The sequence below is a fragment of the Lissotriton vulgaris genome, chromosome 2_1, assembly GCF_964263255.1.
Source record: "Lissotriton vulgaris chromosome 2_1, aLisVul1.2, whole genome shotgun sequence".
In the NCBI taxonomy this organism is placed as follows: Eukaryota; Metazoa; Chordata; class Amphibia; order Caudata; family Salamandridae; genus Lissotriton; species Lissotriton vulgaris.
The window spans coordinates 468,175,896-468,198,896 of record NC_141687.1 but is presented as its reverse complement, the minus strand read 5'-3'; the positions used below and the strand labels follow the sequence as shown (position 1 = coordinate 468,198,896).

The following is a 23,001-nucleotide window of genomic DNA, read 5'->3' as shown; positions in this document are numbered from 1 at the left end:
CAAAGTGGTTTCCCCTGCCACGGCTGCTGCCGGTTCATTAATTTAAAAAAAAATGATAATATTAATCAATGCCTCTGATACATGAGGACATTTCAGAATTTAATCTGCCCAGTACCTCTTTTCTGGTAGTAACAGGTAATAAAAAAGACACCACAAGTAAGAGGGTATGGAATGGACTACTGCATTAGAAAAACTGCAGACATTTGCCTATACATAAAGCAGGGAAAGCACGAGGTGAGCTGAAGGGGCATCAGCAATTTTTTTTGTGGATGCTCCATTATAACCCATCCCAAAATTAGCCAATTTTCTTAACAAGTAGTTTTAAATAGGTAGCATCTATGAGCATTTTGAACACCAATGGACATCAGTGAATTAGCATACGCCGAGATGGCACCTCCTCACCGTACGTTATTTTAATGCACAACAATCATGTTTCTGGCAACTTAACAAATAGAGAGCACGATTTTATGAGATATGTAAAAAACAAAAGATTCAGAAGGATCAGTTGATATGTCAGAGTGAAACCCTTCTATTAACAATTACGATCTTGAACCCATTACTAATTATACAACATGATAACTCAAAAGACTATGGCCCAATTTACCAAGAGTGAGTTAGTTATCGCACCTGGTAAATTCTGATACCCTGGAGTGCAGTGTGTGTGTGTCTGGGTGTGGTGAATACCTCATTTTCTAATTTATGAACCCAGGAATTGAGGTATAACATCCAGAAGCAGTATTTGCTACACTAAATTCTGCAGAAGGGGCAGTAAAAACTGTACCTGCCATAATTGATTCAATTTTCGCAATTCCAATCTCTTCACAAACTCCTGTACATGGATCGGAATTTAGAGCATATGTCCAAGCAATAGAAATTGAGCTTTCCTGATTGTGATTCTTATTGAATCTCAATTATGAAATCACAATTGCTAATGTACATAATAAAGATTTCCCGAATAACGATTCCTAATGGGGTCACAAATAGACCTATCACATGAATTATGTATGAGGTAGAACGCAATTTGCTACTCATTAGGAATCGTGGCCATTACAGGGATGGTGGCCTGCTAAAGGAAAATGGGATGTATTTAAAAATAAAAAAAAATGAAACTTCGAAGTTTTATTTTATAAGAGTCCTAGTGACCACTGCCTCCTCTAGAAAAGTATTTGTTTCAACATTCACAAAGGAGAAAGGGTCCCTTGATGATCCCCTTCCCATTTGCAAATGGTTACCACTTCCTTTGAGGTTTCGGTAAAAAAAGTAATATTTTACAACCGGAACTGGGTAGCAAAACATTCATAGATACCACTGTAATTCTGGATTTGGAAGGAACACCCTTAACACGCCCCTTCCAAATACAGAATTGTAAACACAATATGCGATTCGGAAACGTGTTACCAAATCGAAATTTGTGATTTGTACATTTGTAAAAGCACTTTTGTTGTCAGAAAACAGCCCAATTCTGTAAATTGAGCTGTTTCCAACCACAAAAATGCTTTGTACATATAGCCATTAGTGCTGCTCTCATAATCATCCTCCATATGTAACAATGTTCTACAAGGTATGAGGAATTAAGGAAATTAAGGATAAAAAAGTAACTCAGTGCAACATTTGTTTTACATAACTTACAAAACGTTTGAGCTCAGAAAAAAGGTCAAACCACACTATAGTAAATAATTCCATGCTGCACAGTCACAGTTAAAATGCATTTGAGATACATGTTGTCTCCGCGCTTGGAAAAGTAACAGCAGACAGAAGGAAACTAGTGATAGGCAAAATTGCATTTCTGTCAAAAAAGCTTTTGCTAAAGATTTTTCTGAAGAAATTCTCTTGTGAAGAGTATGTTTGTGGATTTTTTTACTTCTGCAAAACCAACTCTTATCAGGATTCTTCACCCACGTTTTTTAAAAACTTTTGACAATTTTGTAAAGTTCCAAAAATTGGTGTAGGTTTATCATGAACTCAATATTTCATCATAGGATCACAAGAATTTAAGAAACGAAAGAAAGGTCATTCTAATTATCTAGGATCTAATTCACAAAGGTAAACTAACACGTTTGTGTAAGTTAAACCATTGTTTGCTATTCACTAAGATATTTTATTAGTAGTATATATACGACTGCGGAGTTTCCGCACACAAAAAGATAGAACATTCAAAATCTTTTTATGTGCACAGACTCATAGTTTATCTTTGTAAATCAGGCCCTTCACATACATTTCCAAGCAAAGTAAGAGAGTGAGAGTGAGTGTGAGCCAGTGTAAGTGAGTGTGAGCGTGAGTGTGACTGTGAATGTGTGTGTGTATGTGTGTGTGTGTGTGTGTGTGTGTGCCTGCGTGTGTGTCCCGTCTAGTTTCGGTTCATCCCCTTCTTGCAAAGGGAAGAAGTCCCTTTGTATCCATCCTGTTTTATGAATGCAATTATGTCCAGGTGCATGGTTGCATTAGTGGAAAATGTAAACATGATCTTTAAGGAGAGGTGGGCGATCCAAATATCAGCATTACATTGCTCTAGGGAAGCCTTGGTGCCTGATTATTATGACATCTACGCAACAGAAACCTGTCTGTTGTTTATGTTGCTGTGCATTTACTGTTATTACAGGTTGGCCATGATAGGTCTATGTGTTGCGGTATTCTATTATTTCTATTATTAAAATTATTTATAACGCGCACTATCACCATCGGTTTCTTGGCGCTCATTGACATATAGCGTTGGTCCAGGGTGGAGGATTAATCATAGGCAGCTTGAAAAAGCAGGGTTTTTAAAAGTGTACGGAAACAGTCGTACTTTGGGCAGAGACGGAGAGAAAGAGGTAGGGAGTTCCAGGTGGAGGGGGCCAGGACAGAAAAGCTCAGGCCACCGTGCTTTTTTCTTTTGAATCTGGGGACCTCGAGGAGGTTTAATGATGCTGAGCGAAGAGCTCTGAAAGGGATGTGACGGACCAAGGCCGAAGAGATGAACCTAGGGGCTGCGTCCGAAAGGACCTTAAAGGTAGTACATGCCAGTTTAAAAGTGCAGCGTTTGGAAACAGGGAGCCAATGCAGACTGCGGAGGAGGGGAATGACGTGCTGGTGTTTGGGCTGGCGGAAAATCAGGCGAGCAGCCTGATTCTGCACCAGCTGAAGTCAGTGGAGGTGGCATGCAGGAATACCTGCATACAAAATATTGGCATAATCGAGCCTGGAGGTGATGAGCGCGATGACAACTTGGGTCAGGGCCTCTTTGGTAAGAAACCTGCTGATCTTGCGGATCCGCCTGAGGTGGAAGAAACAGGCAGAGGTAACCGCGTTGATATGTGGTCTCATTGATAGATCTTCTGAAATGATCACCCCCAGGCTTTTGACTGAGCTCACAGGAGTGGGTGCAGTCCCCAGAGATGTAGGCCAGAAGGTGGCATTCCATGGGTGATTGGGGCCATCTACCAAGACGAGCTCAGTTTTGGTAGGGTTCAGCTTTAAGTGGCTGTGGTACATCCACTCCGCAATGGTCAGCATGGTGGACTGGAAGTTGGTACGGGAGGAAGGGAGGGAATCTAAGGGAAAAATTAACTGAAGGTCGTCCGCGTAATTAAAAATTGTGACCGGGGAGTTGCGGAGGGAGGCTAAAAGTGGTTGGAGATACAAATTAAAAAGGAGAGGGGATAGTGCAGAGCCCTGTGGGACACCGCAGGGAAGGGAGGTGTAGGGTGCGGAAAAAGTGGAGAGATGGACGGACTGTGAGCGCTGGTGAAGGAAAGATCTGAGCCAGTCAAGGGCCACTCCCTGAATGCCGGTGTTGTGGACACGGTCGATCAAGATGGTGTGATCGACCGTGTCAAATGCCGCCGAGAGATCTAATAGGACAAGGGCTTGAGAGGTGTTTTTGTCAGCACCTTTCCTGAGGGTGTCCATGACTGCTACTATGACCGCCTCGGTGGAGTGGAGGGGTCTGAATCCCGCTTGTTGAGGGTCTAGGAAAGATGATTTCTCTATGAAAGAGCTCAAGCAGCGGGTAACGTAGGTCTCTAAGATCTTTCCTAGGTAGGGGAGGAGGGAAATGGGTCTGTAGTTACTAAGAATTGTAGGGTCTGCATTGGGTTTCTTTAAGATTGGTAAGACTGCAGCTTGCTTGAAAGAAGATGGGACCTCCCCGGTAGCAAGGGAGTTGTTAAGTAATGCTAGAGGGGGGCCTGGGCATGCGAGAAAGGCTCCTTTCAGGACCTGCGGGGGACAGCAGTCATTGGGGGATCCCGAACTAACTTTATGAAGGAGGGAAGCAAACTCTTGTAGAGATATAGGTGGGAATTCAGTCAAGATACTAGTGTTTGTAGGGGGAAGAGGAGGAGGAGTAGGAGATGCCGGGGTAGGGATATTATTTATTATTGTTGTGATTTTTTCTATGAAATAAGAATTGAGCGAATCACAGAGGATTTGGGTCGGCTGAGGTTGGGGGGTGACTCTATCTGGTAGGGAAAGCTCATTTACAATTGAGAAGATATCTTTCGTTTTATTATTTGAATACAAGATTTTTGGCATATTTGGTATTGTGCATTTCAAGATCATAAGAATGTGCTAGCCCTTGAATGTCAGGTGATCAATATTTTAGCCAAATCAAAGTATTATTTTAAAAAGATACTACCAGGAAGATATCCAGAAAACTGTCAGTTTGCCAAAGCAACATACACTTCAATACTTTAGCAACTGAATGACAAATAATGCAACTTATAGACAGTGAAAAAATAACATGAAACCGGGGAACAACTTCATTACATTTGTGAAATGCACTGGTGAATGAGCACATCAGGTAGATGTTGCAGCAGCCATGTAAGTGTAAGAAAACAGGATCTTTGCCAAGTTGGGTGCATGGAAGCTTAGCAGGAGATGAATGCACAGGGAGTTGAATATAGGACCCTGTGACAAACACCCACTTTGCACAGTCACAGGCCATGTGATTTGTGGGATGAGTGACTGGGAGGATGGGGGCACTGGAGGGTGGGAGCATATTGGCATATTCAATTACGTATAAATGCCTAGTAAAGTACATTATATATGCCCAGGGCCTGTATATTAAATGCTACTAGTGGGCCTGTAGCACTTATTGTCCTACCTGCTTAAGTAGCCCTCTAACCATGGCTCAGGCCTGCCATTGCAGAGCCTGTGTGTGCAGTTTACACTTTCATTTCAACGTGGAAGGGCAGAGCCAAATGTATTTAAAAGGTAGGACATGTACTTTTAAGCTTCAAGTGTCCTGGTAGTATAAAAACTCTTTAATCCGTCTTTCACTAGTGCAATGCCTTTCTCTCCAAAAGGATAGCATTGGGACTACCTTATTCCATTGTCTAAGTGTAATTCCCAATTTTGAAGAGATAGACCTTTCAAGTTTGGTGTCTCTGGAATCCTAATTTAAAATCCTAACTTATGGTGGTTCGATTTTATATTGCAATTCTGAAAATGTCACATTTAGAAAGCTGGTATTTTCTTACTTTGGCCATTTGGTGCCTACTGCTTGTCTCTGATCACATGTCTGGGTTGGGCGACATTTGGGCTTTGTGTATTCCTCCTAGACAGCCACAAATATTGCGAGCTTAGGTGTAACTTGATACGCTATACTGGCAGGATGGGAGAGAGGAGCAGGACCCAGCCTCACTTACGCCTGAATAGTCTGTGTCCTGTCCCCACACAAAGGGCTGTATAACCGCCTGTATTAAGTCTAGAGCCAGGGCAGGGAGGGAGGGCCTCTATGCACTTGAAAGGCCTGTTATTCAAGTCTTCCCCACTTCAAAGGCACAACTGGGTATAAGTACAGGACCTCAGACACTACCACATCAGTAAACTTATGGAGCTGTGAAGACCCTGCCAGGAAGGACTGCTGTGCTGATGAAGGACTTACTGTGCTGCCCTGCTGCCTGATTTTCCCCTGCCTGGGTGAGAAGGGCTGACTCTGCATCACTTGAACCCAGAGGACTCCAAGGGCCAGCTGGTTAGCCTCCTGATCTGAATTCTAAGGGACATAAAAGACTTCCAACCACCCACTTTCTGCACATGGACTCTGCCATCTGTGAGTCTCTCCGGCCAAGTAGTGCTACCCCAGTCCTGGACCCTTGGAAGTGGGCCTAAGGTACTTGTTCCAGTGGAACCAAAGCATTTGCTGATGAACCAACGCATTGCTGCTGTTGAGCGGATCAGAACCTATGCATCGCCTCTGCTGCAAGGATCAGAGCCGGCACATCGCCTCTGCTGCGTGGATCAGAACTGGCGCATCGCCTCTGATGTGTGGATTGGCACCAATGCATCGAAACAGACGCATCACATTCAGACCCAACATTGCGCAATGCTCTTCCCAGCACAAAGTCCTTGCATCTTTGTCGAAGGCAGCCTCAATGATGACAACAGACAGCCACATCGCAGCTCATCGCTCATCGCAGACAACACATCACCTCCGCTGCGCGGATCAGGACCAGTGCATCACCGCCGCTGTCTGGACAGCACAGATGCTTCACCTCGGCTGTACCACGCATCCACAACGTCATTTTGCCCAGGATTAAGGTACTTTTGTTCAGCGTACCTCACTGGATCCCTGTTTCCAGATCACGCTCTATCGTTGTTGGTATGTACTTTTGAGTTTGTCCTGGTCCAGCGTGACCAGATATCCCAAATAGCGCTTTCTGCTTCTAGGCACTTTTTCTTTACCTAAAAACTTTGAAATTGAATATCGCTGGTCTACTTACTGGATTTTTGTTTTTTTTATCTTGTTTTATTTATTAAATTACGTTCTATTTTCTAACCTGGTGTAGAATCTTTTTGAGTGGTGTTTTCACTGTTTTATTTTTTAAAGTGTTGCACAAATACTTTACACATTGCCTCCAAGTTAAGCCTGACTGCCCTGTGCCAAGCTACCAGATGATGAGCCCAGGTTAATTTAATGTTTGCCTGCTTCTTATACTGACTAGGATTGTGGTTGCTGCTTGACTAGGGCTCATAACCCAGTCAACCTACAACCCAATTTGTAACACAGGACAAAGGTTGAGGTATGAATAGAGAGGGAGACGAAAGAAGAAGTGTACAAAAAAAGGGACATTTCCCATTTTGACTTCCACACAATTATTTGCTCTCTGCTAAAGAAAATAAAAGTCTTCAGAATTACACAAAACCGAGCAAGACATTTGAACTTTACCATAGAATGTGCATGTCCCTGGTTTGGTGTAAGTTCATTCAGTAGTTTTTGAGAAATTAGTGTTACAAAATAAGCCTGGCTTGAAAGAATTAAAAAACGTAGAGCTATATGGGCCATTAGTCCAAAAAAGAAAACATCTTTTGCAGCTTCCATCAGGGTGTAAAGTCTGTGCATCCATTTAAAAAAAGGACACAGAAGGGGTCTGGGTGGGCACTCTATGAATCCAAGGGCAGGTGTGGGGGGAGGGGGTAGAAAGCCACAATGCCCCCCCCCCAATGTTTAACAAAAAACATGTGCCAAAGGGTCTACCACGTCCAGTGATCTTGTTCGATAATGCACAGTCTCTGTACCAAGACCGTAGATTACTAAACACCCAAAATGGCACTTGTAGCCGTTGTTATTGGTACAGAGACGGCTGTGCTGGGTCTCCTTCTGTAGTCTGGCACACCTACCATTTGGGGAAAAGCAGACACATGCACTGCTCTCACAGAGAGGACATGATGCTTGAAAAATTGAAGAAGGACTAATAAGGATGACAAGGAGCTTGCTGAACCTTTACTCAAGTTGAGGAAGAGGATGTTCTCTGCATTTGAGAAACCACAGAGGGCGAAAAGTAATGAAAGATTCCATTGTGTATGAATTTTTCACGCATTCCCCTGGAGAATCTCCACATGCAAGCTGTGCGACAAAAAATTAAGGTGGGGGCATAGAGATCTCTACTCCTTAGGAACTTTGATAATGAGAAAGAACCTACAAAGCACAAAAAGGAGTACCTTAAACACCTGGATGGCTATGAAGAAGAACACACAGACACCAGCTACCCAGGAAACAGGAAGAACAGAAAATGTTCCTGAAGATTTTTGCAGAAAATTGAGGAAAATAATTCACACCTCCCCACCCACAAACAATAAACCCATCCTCCCCAAAAGTGTTCATTTGAAAAGCACCAAAAAACTCAATAGAACAACTTGCCTATATTAAATCCTAGGACCTGCATGGCCTCCTGCCACAGGCTTGACATACACTCCCTGCGGCTAGTTGGAGCAGGGCCAGCCAAAGGCTAGGGCCTGCAGTGTGACCAACCAGCGGCGCATGGCTTAAGGCTGTGACCAATGGGAGTTGGCCCACCATGGCTGATTAGGTGCAGGGTCGGAAAAATAGTTTGCATAAATAGTTCACATGAATTCAACTAAAGGATACATTATATTTAAAAATACAGTGGAGACATGCGCACTGACTACGTAGGTACTGTACTTGCACCTCTGAATTGCATTTGCATGAGAATTCTCCTTCACTAGAAACACCTTAAGGAAAAAAGAGAATGCTAATTTAATCAGTATTCAGTACATTAAATTGTGACATTTTTTCATATCCACCACATCACATATCAGCCACTAGAAGAAAGAAAACTATTGTCAGGCACATATTGGGGATTTTACTCCAAAGTTCTGATGGTCATGTCGACTTCTATGTTGTCATATTTTATTACAAAAAGGATTAAAGAGTTATGCCTTACTGAAACCAGCACCTGGCAACTCTGAATCATTAGTTTTATGTTTGATATCATTAGAGTTGAGTGACTTGCTTGCTTGATTACCTTGCCCATCTGAGGCGTCTGATGTCTGGCCATTGGGGCTGTGCTCTTCTGAGTTTTGTCTATAGATTCCTGCGGAATGGCGTCTCTCACAAAACTGAAGCTTCTCAACCAAAGAGGGATTCCGCAAAAACTCCATCTGCTTCGACATGAGTTTCTCAAGCTGTACCTATGAATAAACAAAAAACAAACTTATTTATGAGAGCAATAACCGGTAATCAAATGATTACGGCGATCAATACTTCAAACCCACAAATGTATTGGTTTTCGAAAACAAAGTATACCAAAAAGATGCATTTTTTTATCTTACATCAATTATTGTACAGAATTAGATGGGAGAAGGGAGAAGGTGGGTCTTCCACGACAATTATAATACAGGGGAGGTGTCGCTGAGAGGCGTTAGTATTCAGTGAATGATAATAATTACATTTTTGGGCAAATGTTCAGCGACAGCTAAGAAAGAGAAAACTGGATTTAAAAAGATCATTAAGTGCAAGAGGAATCCCACAACAGAAACAAGCTATGGCATAACCAATAAGTCTGGCCTACATAAGAGCTATTGGCAGTGTGTTTTTATGATGTTGTACACCAGCGTGGCTGCTGTTCAGCATGGCTAAAAGTTAGTGGTGTGGAGTGGCATAGAGTGGAGTAGGGGAGTAGAGTCGTAGAATGAATTTGTTGAAGTACAAGTTGCAGGGAGAGTAGAGTGTCGTAGAGCGGATTAGAGAATAGTAGAGTTCAATGGATCACTGGTAGAGAGTGTTGTAAAGTCCAGTTGAGTACAGTAGAGTGACGTGCAGTGGAATATGGTGGAGTGAGTTGAAGTGGACTGAGGTAGTGGGGCGGATTGGATTCTAGTAGAGTGGGGTGGAGTTGGGTAGATTGAAATGGGGTGAGGTGGATTGGGATTGGAGTGCGGCGGATCGGAGTAGGGTTGATTGCTCTGGATTGGAGTGGAGCAGATTGTTTGCATTGGAGTGGGGCAAATTGTTTTGGATTGGAGTGGGCAGATTGTTTTGCATTGGAGTAGGGCCTATTGGAGTGCAGCAGATTGTTTTGGATTGGAGTGGGGCAGATTGGATTGGAGTGAGGCAGATTGTTTTGGATTGAGTGAGGCAGATTATTTTGGGTTGGTGTCAAGCACAGATTGTTTTGGATTGGAATGCAGCAGATTGTTTTGGATTGGAGTGGGGCAGATTGTTTTGGATTGGAGTGGGGCAGATTGTTTTGGATTGGAGTGGGGCAGATTGTTTTGGTTTGAGTGAGGTAGACTGGAGTGGGGAGGATTATTTTGGGTTGGTGTCGTGCAGATTTGATTGGGACAGATTGTTTTGGATTGGAGTGGAGCAGATTGTTTTGGATTGGAGTGGAGCGGATTGTTTTGGATTAGAGTGGGGCAGATTATTTTGGAGTGGAGCAGTTTGTTGTTTTGGATTGAATTGGAGTAGATTCTTTTGCATTGGAGTGGGGAAAATTATTTTGGAGTGGTGCATCTTGTTTTGGAGTGAGGCAGATTGTTTTGGATTGGAGTGGGGCAGACTTTGCTGTATTGGAGTGGGGCAGATTATTCTGGATTGGAGTGGGGAAGATTGTTTTGAATTGGAGTGTGCAGATTGTGTATTGGAATGGGGCAGATTGTTTTGGTGTGAGGCAGATGGTTTTGCATTGGAGTGGGAAGGAGTTTGTGGGAGGGATTACTGGATTAAGTGAGGCAGATTTTTTGGGATTGGAAAATGCAGATTGTTTTGAGCACATTGATTTGGATTGGAGTGGGGCAGATTGTTTTGGATTGTAGTGGGACAAACTGGACTGGGGTTAATTGGATTGATGTGAGGTGAGGTGGATTGGATTAGATTGGAGGGGTTGAATTGGGATGGAACGAGGTAGAGTGGAGTACAGCAGATTGGAGTGGGGCAGATTGGTTTGAATTGGAGTGGGCAGAATGTTTGAAATGGAGTGAGGCAGATTGTTTTGGATTAGAATGGGGCAGACTGTAGTGGACCAGATTGTTTTTGACTGGGGTGGGGCAGACTGGAGTGGAACAGATTGTCTTGGATTGGAGTGGGACAGATTGTTTTGGATTGTAGTGGGGCAGATTAGAGAGGGGCAGATTATTTTGGATTGAAGCAGATTCGATTGGGGCAGATTGGAGTGGGGCAGCTTGGAGAAGGGCAGATTGTTATGGACTGGAGTGGGGAAGTTTGTTTTGAATTGGAGTGGGGAAGGTTAGAGTTCGTCGGATTGTTTTGCATTGGAGTGAGGGAAATTGGAGTGGGTAGATTGGAGAGGGACAAACTCTTTTGGATGGGGCAGATTATTTTGGATTAAGTGGGGCAGATTGTTTTGGATTGCTGGATTCAAGTGGGGAAGATTGTTTTGAACTGGAGTGGAGAAGATTGGGGTGGGTTTGGTGGACTGGAGTGTCGTGGATTGGATTAAATTGAGGTGAGTGAGGTGGACTGGATTGGTCTGGGTGTTTTGTTGTAGGGTGGGTGGATTGGCATAGATCGGAGTGGGGCAGATTGGGGTTTCCTGCACTGCATAATTTCGAAAATTACACATAAGAAAGAAACAATGTTGCTTTGCAATATATAGAACAAGATAATCACTTTGCAATATATAGAACAAGATAATCGTCATCTTTTCAGAGCAACGCCCATGAACAAAAACAAAACATGAGTGATAAGTCAGAAAAAAAGAATTGGCATAATAAAACAAAGTTAACTATGGAAAATAAAACGTTGCAATGTTGCTTGTCCTGCTGGGTACATGTTTGCTAGTCACATGCCTTCACTAGAAGTTAAAAAGAACAAAAGAGTACCTCAATCACGTCGGGAGCAGCGGACGGGCATGGATTAAGTTGAATTAATCAGTGCTTGTTCCCTGCGCCACACAAAGCCGCGGAAATGATGCTAAGCCTGCGTTGACCAGTTAGGATGGCCGTAAAGAAGAGCGCCGGGCAAGCAAATACATTGAAAGCAAAGGGGGGGCTCCATGCGCTTTTTTTGTTAACAATAGTGTCACGCCGCTCAGACCAATCACAACGTTGTGATTGGCTTAGGGGAGGGAGTCTGGATGCCTGCTTCCTGGTCCTGTCGGAGGCAGGAGAGCAGGCGCAGAGAAGACGCGGGACCCGGCCTTTTAAAAAAAATTACTTTCCGATCCCACTGCGTGACACTCGCCCCCCCTGCCCCCCCAATATCCTCTCCCCCCACACCAGCGCCCGACCCGCCACCCGTGAGCCATGTCGGCCGCGACTGCAGAAGTCAGTCATTGTATCACACCCTTTGGGTCAACTTCAGCTCTTTCCTAATTGGTGTGTTCTCTTGCTGAGTACCACTCATCTTATGCAATTTACGAGAGCCTTTGGTGGGGAAATCAATTCCTTAAATCCCTAGGTTGTAGCATCACTCGGCCTCAGTAATATCCTGGTCCTTTGCTCTTGAGCCAACCTGCACTATTAAACTGTAGACATAGCGTGCAGGAAGCATGTCGCAGCTGCACTTGCCATTCAGGCATACCATACTGGAAACAAGTACAGAACAGAATAGGGAAGTGAACATGAATGGATGCAAAGATTTCATAACGAAGTCTACAAGTGTGACTGCTTCTGCTTTCATTTGTTTCTGTGACCGTTTTCTCCCCTGGTTACTTCTGTGCCCTTTTGCCTCCGTTTCCCCTTAGACGTCCCTTCCTCCTGTTCTCCCCGCGCCGCGTCCCCTGTGGCCCGCTCGCCCATTCGTCCTTCCCCCCTCCCAGCTGCTCCTCCCTCCCACCTCCCCCCTCTAAGGCAAGCCCGCTTGCGCCGTCCGCGCCTGGATGGCACCCAGCGCCAGAACCCCTGGCCCTCGCGAACACCACAACGCCCGACTCAGCTACGAAGCTAGCACCCTCCACGCACTCAACTCCGGACAAGAACACACCTGCTACCAGTCCACCCCGAAGCGCACCCAAGGACCCTTCCCCTGCCGGAACTGCAGCTTCACCAGCATCCGCCACACCAAACCTCAGCCCAGGAAAGAACCCAACCACCTCAGATGCATCCTCCTCAACACCCGATCCGCCCCCTTTCTTTGAAACTATTACTGACTGCTCTATTGGCAATCTGCACCCATGGATTACTGAGAAATTCAACAAAAAATCAAAACTGTCAAACGAGAGTCACGGGTGACATCTTTCATCTCAGGAGTGGGAACTTTTGGGCTACTTGATTTATTGTGGATGTGATGGATAACTGTGATAATATTTATGCGTGTCATTTTAAATGCGGAAAACTATACAGCATCAATGCACACAGAATGTTGTTGTTTATTATTAGTTTAAAATCAAACTGTATGACACAACATAATCTACGTTAAAAGGACACTTGAGAGTGGGCGGGGCACTCAATGTAGACACTCAGGGAGGCATGGATAGGAAAGGGAGGAGAAAGGGTGAGTTACACGCTACTGAGTACATCAGGGTTCTGTGAGGGGTAACGCAATGCATTATGGAACCTGCAGGTTAAAAGGTGCAAGTTAATGGGACAGGTGGCATTTGGAGGGGAGGGGTGAAGTCACAGGGGTTTAAAAGAGAGACTGAATAGCGTACTGACCGTTTGGAAAGCTGAGAGTAGATCGGTAAATTGATTGCATTCACAGTTGTTGAAGGTAAGGGCTTTTGTGGACGAAGTGGCATGCAACGGTAAATGGTGATTTTGGTAAAGTGTAATATGCGCAAAAGGGGTAGCAACTTATGAGGTTTCCATAAATAATTAGCAAGGCGGGTGTTAAACAAAGAATGAAGGTAGTATCAAGGGTGGGTCACAATGTACGGGGAAAAGTTCACATGAGTATTTACGTTGGAAGTAATGTTTAAATGTTTAAATTACGGAGCTAGATGGAGAATGTTGATTATGGGGTGAGTTGTTTCATACACGAAGGCATGATTTCACATGCATAATGTGCTGATACACACAGTCTGATATTGATGTGGAAAAACTGCAGAAAGATGGATTGTTTAAACACAGAATCTAGCACTGATGCTTTTTAACTTGTACAGAATCCCTGACGAAGGGCCGCTAAAAGTCCGAAATGCATTGGGTCAAGAAAGATTAACAAATGTGGATGACTTATGTAAAATTCGTGCTACAGAAAAAGGCCTGGATAGGCAGATCTGCTGCATTTAGAAATTATAAATACATAAGCGTCTCTCGTGTGACAAGAGAAAAAATGAGGAAATGGAAAGTGAAAAATGAAGAATAAACATTTGTGAAATGTGAAAAAACTGTGAAATCTTTTTTGTGTACTGAGGATCAAAGCAGTGCGTCCGGATTTGGGGTGATACTACACTCCATCACTTGTTGTATTCATTAGCACGTGGGACAGGGCAGACCACGCTCCGGGCTTGAACGCGGACAGTCCAAATAATGCAATATGAAAACACGGATGCAACTGGTGTGCGATTGACCGCTACCTTTCTTTGAAACTATTACTGACAGCTCTATTCGCAATCTGCACCCATGGATTACTGAGAAATTCAATAAAAAATTAAAACTGTCACACGAGAGTCAAGGGTGACATCTTTCATCTCAGGAGTGGGATCTTTTGGACTACTTGGATTTATTGCGGATGTGATGTATAACTGTGATAATATTTATGTGTGTCATTTTAAATGCGGGAAACTATACAGCATCAATGCACACAGAATGTTGTTGTTTATTATTAGTTTAAAATCAAGCTGTATGACACAACATAATCTACGTTAAAAGGACACCTGAGGGTGGGCGGGGCACTCAATGTAGACACTCAGGGAGGCATGGATAGGAAAGGGAGGAGAAAGGGTGAGTTACACGCTACTCCGAGGACTACATCAAAGGGTCCAAGGTGACGGTGGATGAAGACCAGTTGATTGCATTGCGTAATTTAGTTGAAAAATACATTAGCAAAGTAATAAAAGAACTGCCCCCGGCTGAAACCGGGACGTATGCCAAAGTTTGAGAAGCCTTAAACAAAAAGTTCCTGCACAAGCGTAATGTTGATTAAGAGAGATACATGTTTCAACAGGCTCGACAGGACAAAGAAGAGCTGATGAGCACTTACTTAACACGACTGCGCCGACTATCACAATATTGCAATTTTGACACATTTTCCACTGAAGATGCCATACGGCTTCGAATCATTGACGGGTGTCAATCCGAAGCACTTAGAAGGAAGCTGTTAAAGAAAAGTCACAAACTGGATGAAATTGAGGAGATGACAAGGGTGCACGATCAGGCCGAGGAGCACGCCAAGAAGATGGAGTCAGGGCGTATGGAGAAAAGAGAGCAGGCCAACAGAGTCCAGAATGTCAGATCCCGCAAGCGTTCCAGAGAAAGGCCCAGAAGAAACAGGTCATCTGCCTGGCACCAGCAAGCCGGACACCAGCGCCCTGAAACCCGTCGGCTAGACAAAAGGGCGGATCGTACCAAGAAATGCTATCATTGTGGTTATGAGCTCCCACATACAGACGCCTGTCCTGTGTTGGACCAGCAGTGTCGGAAGTGGAAGCACAAGCACCATTTGGAAGCTATGCGTGGAGATCATCGAGGACGACATTTTTTCAGCAGCCGGAATGAAGCCTGACCCCGACAAAGTAGCTGCCATGAATGACGCCAAGAGTCCACAGGACGTTGGAGACATCAGGTCCTTCCTGGGCATGGCCAGTTATTGCGCCAGGTATATCAAAGACTATGCTACCATCAGTCATCCTCTTAGAACCCTCACCAAGCAGGATCAGCCGTTTTAATCGACCCCCCAATGTGAGCGAGCCTTCTGTGAGATCAAAAAGGCAGTAGAGTCTGCCTCCAACCTAGCATATTTTGACCCCAAGCGCAAGACAGAAATCACTGTGGATGCCAGTCAGGTGGGACTAGGCGACACTGATCAAAGACACATTGTGGCTTATGCGAGTCGCAGTTTGACAGACCCAGAAAAGGCATACTCACAACCAGAGAAAGAAAGCCTGGCGGTTGTGTGGGCGTGTGAACATTTTCACGTTTTCATATATGGCAAACATTTCACGATGGTGACTGATCACCAGGCCCTTGTGACGATATTTGGAACCCCCCGAGCGAAGATGCCGCCTCGCATTGAACGGTGGGGTTTGAGACTACAAAACTACATCTATACCATTGTGCATAAGCCTGGGAAGTCGGCCAATCCTGCTGACTATATGTCACGCCATCCGCAGCAGTCTCAGATCACTGGGCTATCTATGGCTGAGGAGTATCTTTATTTTGTGGTGGATCAGGCCAGGCTCAGGCCAGGCCACCGGCAGTTCCCCTTGAGGTCATTCAGAAAGCCACTATAGGTGATGCAGCGCTGAAAAAAGTTATGAGCTGTTTGAGAAAAAACCGGTGGAGAGACATTGATAAGGAAGGGGAGAGTGAGCCACAGTTTCGGCAAGAACTGCAGGCATTTCAGCACATCAAAGAGGAACTGTCATCCATCTCCGAGGGACTCCTGTTAAGGAATCAGAGAATTGTCATTCCCAAGAAACTACTCCAGGGAGTCATCAATCTGGCGCATGAGGGTCATCGTGGCATTGTAGCAACTAAAAGGGCGTTGAAAGAAAGAGTCTGGTTCCCTCTATTAGATCACATGGTCGAACTCACATTAAGGGATTGCCCTCAATGTCAATTGGTCAAGTCTGGAGATCTGCCGCCGCCACTGCAAATGACTAAATTGCCTCAAGAAGTGTGGCAGGAATTGGCCATGGACTTTTATGGCCCGCTGCAATCTGGCAAATATGTCCTTGTAGTGATTGACGAATATTCACAATTCCCAATTGCTAAATTTGTATCGTCCACCAGTGCGTCCAGCACAGTTGCAATGCTAGATGAGGTGTTTGCTGCCTGGGGTGTTCCTAAAGAACTGAAAACAGACAATGGTCCCCCATTCACTAGTCAGGAGTTCGAGGACTTTGCAAAGCATTTAAATTTCCACCACCGGAAAGTCACCCCGTTGTGGCCACAGGCTAATGGCACTGTGGAACGATTCATGGCCACTCTCAAGAAGACTTTTCAACAAGCAACTTTGAATAAGCGAGATCTCCAAGTGGCTCTCAATGAAGTGCTGAAGGCCTATAGAACCACCCCACATGCCACCACGGGCAAGTGCCCAGCGACATTAATGCTGGGTCGGCCTATCCGGACCAGAATTCCCACATGGGAAGGCGCGCAGAGGCCCGTGTCCCCTGCCCGCATTGATTCCGAAGTCCGAGCAGCTGATGGTGCGAACAAAGAGATCATGAAATCATATGCAGATCGACGCCGGCGAGCCAGACCCTCCTCCCTGCAGGAAGGAGATACTGTTGTGGTAAAACAAGAACAACAAAAGAAAACAGACTGTCGATTCCGAGATGATCCTTTGACCATTACGCGCCAGAAGGGCACCATGGTGACTGCAGAATCAGACAACCGGAGAATTACCAGGAATATATCTCATTTCCAAAGATGTACTCCAGCTCTGAGAGATGCTCTCACTAGAACAGTTAAGCAAAAAACAATGGTCCTTGACAAGGAAGAATAACAATTTCAATAATTATAGGCCACAATATGCGCTATAATGAACATAAAGTCCAGCCGGACTTCAGAGTTTATTCGATACCTAGATAAGTTAAATCAACCAAAAAAAAACAATAGAGCAGTGGGACACAGTCCTGTATCCACAGTACTAGACATACAATACACAGTACAATTAACAAAGGATTTTCAGGCATTTAGAAGGTACAGGAGCAAAAAGGTAATTTTTCAATCTATTTGCTTCACATATGTAGAAAACACATGATTTTTGACACATAATAGTGAGCTAGTGTTTAGACCACATATTTTGTCAACTTATCTAGTTATCGAATAAACTCTGAAGTCCGGCTTGACTTTATGTTCATTATAGCACACATTGTGGTCTATAATTATGGAAATTGTTATTCTTCCTTGTCAAGGACCATTGTTTTTTGCTTAATTGATACCCCAGGTCCTTGCTTACCTAGAGGGTTCCCTTGTCCTTTAGTAATACTCACTAGAACAGTGGAACCCACCAGTGGTGAATGCAGTGAGAGTTGTGACCAAATAAGAGACCCTCCAAATGTGGACGCTCTGCCTGAGAGTGAGACTGCCTATGATGGAGGCTCCCAACGGCCTCGACGAGATGTTCGACGGCCTAAACGACTAATTGAGGAACTATGAATAAACTGGTTATTCCATTTTGTTAAGAAAGGGGGCGATGTGGGATTGTGAGCGGTCTAGTAGTTGGGTGGGCGGAGTTAGTGGGCTGGGGAAGAGACGGATCCAGGGGATGGGCTAGTCAGTTAGAGTAGGGACTGGGACCTGAGAGCACCTGTTGAATAAAGCTCTTAGATAAATAAAGAAGTAGTCTGTCGTTATTGCGAGGAGGACACGACACCGCCCCTGAAAATTACAGCGAACAGCATTTTTTTTAACTCACTCCGCCCAGGCTTACATACAACCTGCTGTTTACTCAATCGCCAACATGTAGTGGGCTAATACTTAGCATTTGGACCATGTAATGTATTATAACAGGATTAGGGCGTACAAAATAAACAAATTAATTTTAAAAAATGCGAATCAGGATTTAAGTGCTACTTTACTTAAACACATTTTTAATAACAATTGTTTTCTGATGTACATTTCTTTTTACCACTCACGTGTTAAAAAAAAAACTATTAAATGACTGTCAAAAGGACAGAGGGCTTACATATTCTAGAAACAGCTACTTGTCTGTAAGAACTGAAAGGTAAGAATGCCACAGGGTAGAACGATGAATAAAGCCTAACAGTTGCAGCTATTTATAAAAAGAAAGACATGGCAAAGCAGAATAGGGAATAACTGAGGGGTTCTGCAAAGGTTTGATTATTCATGGATTCATTTAAAGTGAACTAAAATGCGTAATCTGTGATTTTGCTACAAGACAGCCCGATATCCAGGTGCCTGCAAACAGATCACAACAAAACGAATCTCAAAAGACTAGCAGGCTCCATGAACCTGAGGCAGGGCGTAGAGATCACAAGCACTATGTACGCCCTCGCTGGTCAGTAAGTCTTTGTGACAGAAGAAAAGGGGAGCACAGGAGGGGAGGGAGTAAAGGGAGGAGGACCGAGTAGGGTTTCGATGCGAGAGGAGAGGGGGGTGGTGGGTGGTGGGGTGAGGACACACAGACAGACGACAGATACTAAATTCAAGTGCATATTTATTGTAGATTAATAATAATCGTAACATACATAAGTACAAAAGCGGATTTCATGGTAAAATAGAATACAAAAAATAAAAACACGAAACATAGATAATCTAGGGCGATTTAAAGTACTTATATCCTCATATTATCACTCAGAGCTAAAAACGAAGTGATTTAAAATATGAGAAGCAGACCTGTCGGGCAAAACGTTAGTCCTAAATCAATCAGCCTTCTTCCAATTACCATATTTAGTTACTAATTTCACAATCTTTGACATACTAAATAGAGTCTGATGACTATAGTGCTATAGAAGTGTTAAAAAAAATATTTATACATCTTTTTATTACAAACATGAAAATAGCAGTACATCATGGTACCATCAGTTTATATATAATCCGACCAGTGTGTTTGAGGTTGACTATTGTCATCGGAAAGGATACAATACCTATAATGGGTGATCCACATCATATATTCAATACTACAGTCACAGCCCTCGGTATATTAGCCAGTTTCCCGAAATCTTTTCCCATTTCTTTGGGCAGCCTCTACTTTGGTAGATCATACGTTCTGCCAGTCAACATCAATCTAGATCCTTCTCCCAATCGCCTAGCTTTGGTAAGGTTTGTGCTCCCCAGCACTGGCTATTTTATGTAAATTGATACTTGTATAGCGCACTACTCACCCACAAGGGTCTCAAGGCGCTTGTACGAATACCGCTGTGGAACCCATCCTGGCTTTCCCTGTGAGGCATCCACTCCTGGGCACCCCCAAGGTGCGCCGGGACGCCTCTTAGCTGCGGCATCCGTGCGCTATATAAAAAACAGTTAACATAACATAACATAACATAACAAGGTGGAGGCCAGGCATCCTTAGCGTTGTGGGGGCCATTGTGGAGATTAAGCAAGCTATTGCCCAGAGTTGCAGAGTGGGACTCCATGATTGGAATAGGCACCGAGGCGAGAATTATCAGGTCCGTGGAATTTTTTAGCCCAAGACCCGCCGAGACGGGGCATTGAACCTTAGTCCCGGGCCAGACTCTGCATCAGGGTCTGCCGCTCTAACCATTGAGCCACACTTCTTCGCTAACCACTGTCGCTAACCACTGCCGCCAGCGCCGTTAACCACTGCCGCCAGCGCCAGCCATACCCTAATGTGTCTGGGCCATGCTTACTCCTCCGAAACCATCAGTAGGTATGATTCAAGTGGGCCTGCCGCCTTTCTTTCTAAGCCTAATTGCTAAACTTCCATTACAAACATGAAAGCGGTACCTTGGGACAAGTGTGAAATCCGTGGGGATGGTGGTGATTTACAAACAAACACACATACACAAAAATAAAAAAATAAAAGCAGGGGTAACTGAAACGCATCTACTGTATCAAAAAAGGCCCACAAGCTCCCATTATACAGTACTTAAGAAATTACATATGGCCAGAGCGACTGGGATTTTGTGATTCTGCGGATGTGGTGATCTTCACATAATTATGGATTGGACACACTTACCTCACAGTCCATCATCCCCTGCAGATTTTGTAGATTTGCCTAAAAGATTGGATTCTAGAGAGCTCAATTGTATCAAATGTTACCAAAAACTCCACCACAGCAGTTACCATACCCAATGGCAGGCCATTGTCATTAACAGGCGGATCACCTCTCTGTTGTTGATTGATGTATTTAGGTATAAAACAAACTAATAATAAGGTGAAGTATTAACATGCATACAAATGAGAAAATGGTGAGTATCGCTTCAAAATATACCACATTAGGCCACATAATTGCCTTTTCTTGTTGCTTAATTTCGTAAACGCTGTTACATAGTTTGATCCTCCCTTGGTAGATAATTACAGTGGCCATGCATATGGCAGAAACAATCTGATAGGATTTTGGCATCCCAAGAAAAAATATTAAAAAATATGCAGACAAGCAACTCATATCTTAGTGGTTTGCTTAATTTTCTTCTTGCTGTGACCCGATTCTTAACTTGTGGCACTATATGAAAAAAACACTGCCAAGGCCAGACTATTTGACTTTTCTGAATCGAAAAGACTTTTCCAAGTATCACTAACACTACACAGAATGGGCGGAGCAGTGCAAGTTCCTGATATACAAAGAACTGTATTGGCAGTTATTCTGTGGCAGGACTGGCTTTGTAGAATGTCACTGTCCTTTCCACTCCCAATCTCCAGCGGTGCTAGCTGAGTCTAATCTAATTAGAAGGAGTTTAAGGCACAGACTTTTTAAGTGCTATTTTTTAAACGATTTTGAAGATAAAGTCACAGGAGTAAGCTGGAAAGGAGTCAACCAGAATACAATCCTTTTTCAATTTCAGTAAGCATTCTATATGTTTGCTCTAGGACAAACACTTGCATTAAGCAGCAATGCTGTATAGCCTTTATTTCATTGATTAGGAGAGGTTTTAGGCAACCACCGTGGAAAAAGACAGAAGAACAATTGAATACCAGGCAGCACTCAATCAAATCAACCAATCAGTGAAGAATTATTGAAAAGGAGATACAATTATAGAGTGTGCGTTCTCAATGAATGTCTTCATGTAGCTGTGCAGTTTCTAAATATAAAAACAATTAAGGGAAGTTATCACCTGCATGTTGTATTTTAAAGTTGCTACCCTTCCACATCTGTTTCTTTAAGATCAAGCTACTTACCTTCAGCAATGCCTGATCTGGTGGACACAATTAGCTATATGTATGTAGATAGCACTTTGTGATTCCCTAGTTGTTAATCACAAGGATTCACAATTAGGATATAGCAAAATGCAATGTATGAAGGTGTATAGTACACCTTTTGCGATTCCTAGGGGGTCACAAATGACCTACCTCATGAATATTAATGAAGTAGGTTGCAATTTGCGACCCCCTAGGAATTGCAAAAATCACAGGGATGGTGGCCTGCTGAGATTAGCAGATCACCATGTCGGTGATTGCTTTTCAATAAAGCAATCTTATTTTTGTAATGCAGTCCGTTTTCCTTAAAGGAAAACGAGATGCTTTACAAAACGGAAAATGAAAAGTTTTATTTACATTTTTTAAGAGCAGGTAGTTCTGTGGAACCACTACCTGCTCTTAAAAATAGTTTTACAAACATTCACAAAGGGGAAGGGGTCCTTTAGGGACCCCTTTCCAATTGCAAATGGGTTAACACCTACTTGAAGTAGATGGTAAAATGCTAATCTTTTGCGACCGCAATTGCGGTCACAAAACATTCATACATACCAATGCGATTCGGTATTAGGAAGGGACGCCCTAAACACGCCCCTTCCTAATACCGAATCACAAACCCATTTTGCAAATCGGTAATAGGTTATCAAATCGCGAAATTAGGTTTGCGGCATCAGAAAAGTAATTTTTGCATTCACAAGCGGTCAGAATCTGCCCGTTTGCGAATGCAAAAATGCTTGATACATCTGGCACAATATCTAGCTGCAGTTTTCTTACCTATGCACTTCCTCAAGTGTCAGACTTCATTCTGGAAAGTTTTCATGAGCAGTACCCCTGCATGCCGGTAGGTGGCATCGTCGTCCGTGCCGGAAGTGATGTCTGCATCACCCATACAGGCGCCATCTCAGTGCTCTGACATCAGTTATTTTCACAACTTTCCACGGCAGAAGCACGGAGCCATGAAGTGTACTGACAGTTGTGTGTCTAAACTAGGGTCCTGAAAGGGATAAGCCCTGACCCTAGAAATCTGTTCACAGAGCTGGGAGGATGGGTGGGTCAGTAAGGAATCTGCAGCTAGAAATTGTCTCTGCCAGGTAAGACATTACCGAAGGTAACTTACTTGTTCATCTGATAAAGATATCTAGCTGCAGATTCCTTACCTTTGAATAGATACCGAAGCAATACCATCCCCCGGAGGTGGGTCTGTGGACAAATTTAGTCTAAGAAGTCCAGCAGGACCGAACGGGGAAAGTCTCCTTCCCTGCGGACCCGACTGTCCAGGCAGTAATGCTTGATAAAAGTGTGCAGGTATGCCATCGTTGCTGCCTGACAAATGTCCAGGACTGGAAGTCCACAGACTAACGCTGTGTCGCA

At 43.8% G+C, this 23,001-nt stretch overlaps 1 protein-coding gene across 2 annotated transcripts in view; it reads right to left on the bottom strand.

Moving 5' to 3' along the window:
• NAB1 (NGFI-A binding protein 1) overlaps positions 1-23,001 on the bottom strand; it is a 140,694-nt gene that overhangs the window by 22,067 nt on the left and 95,626 nt on the right. For both annotated transcript variants that reach the window (XM_086955377.1, XM_086955379.1), the window contains exon 6: positions 8,748-8,913. In XM_086955377.1, coding sequence (XP_086811503.1) covers positions 8,748-8,913 — 166 coding nt within the window. The remainder of the gene's footprint in view (positions 1-8,747; positions 8,914-23,001) is intronic.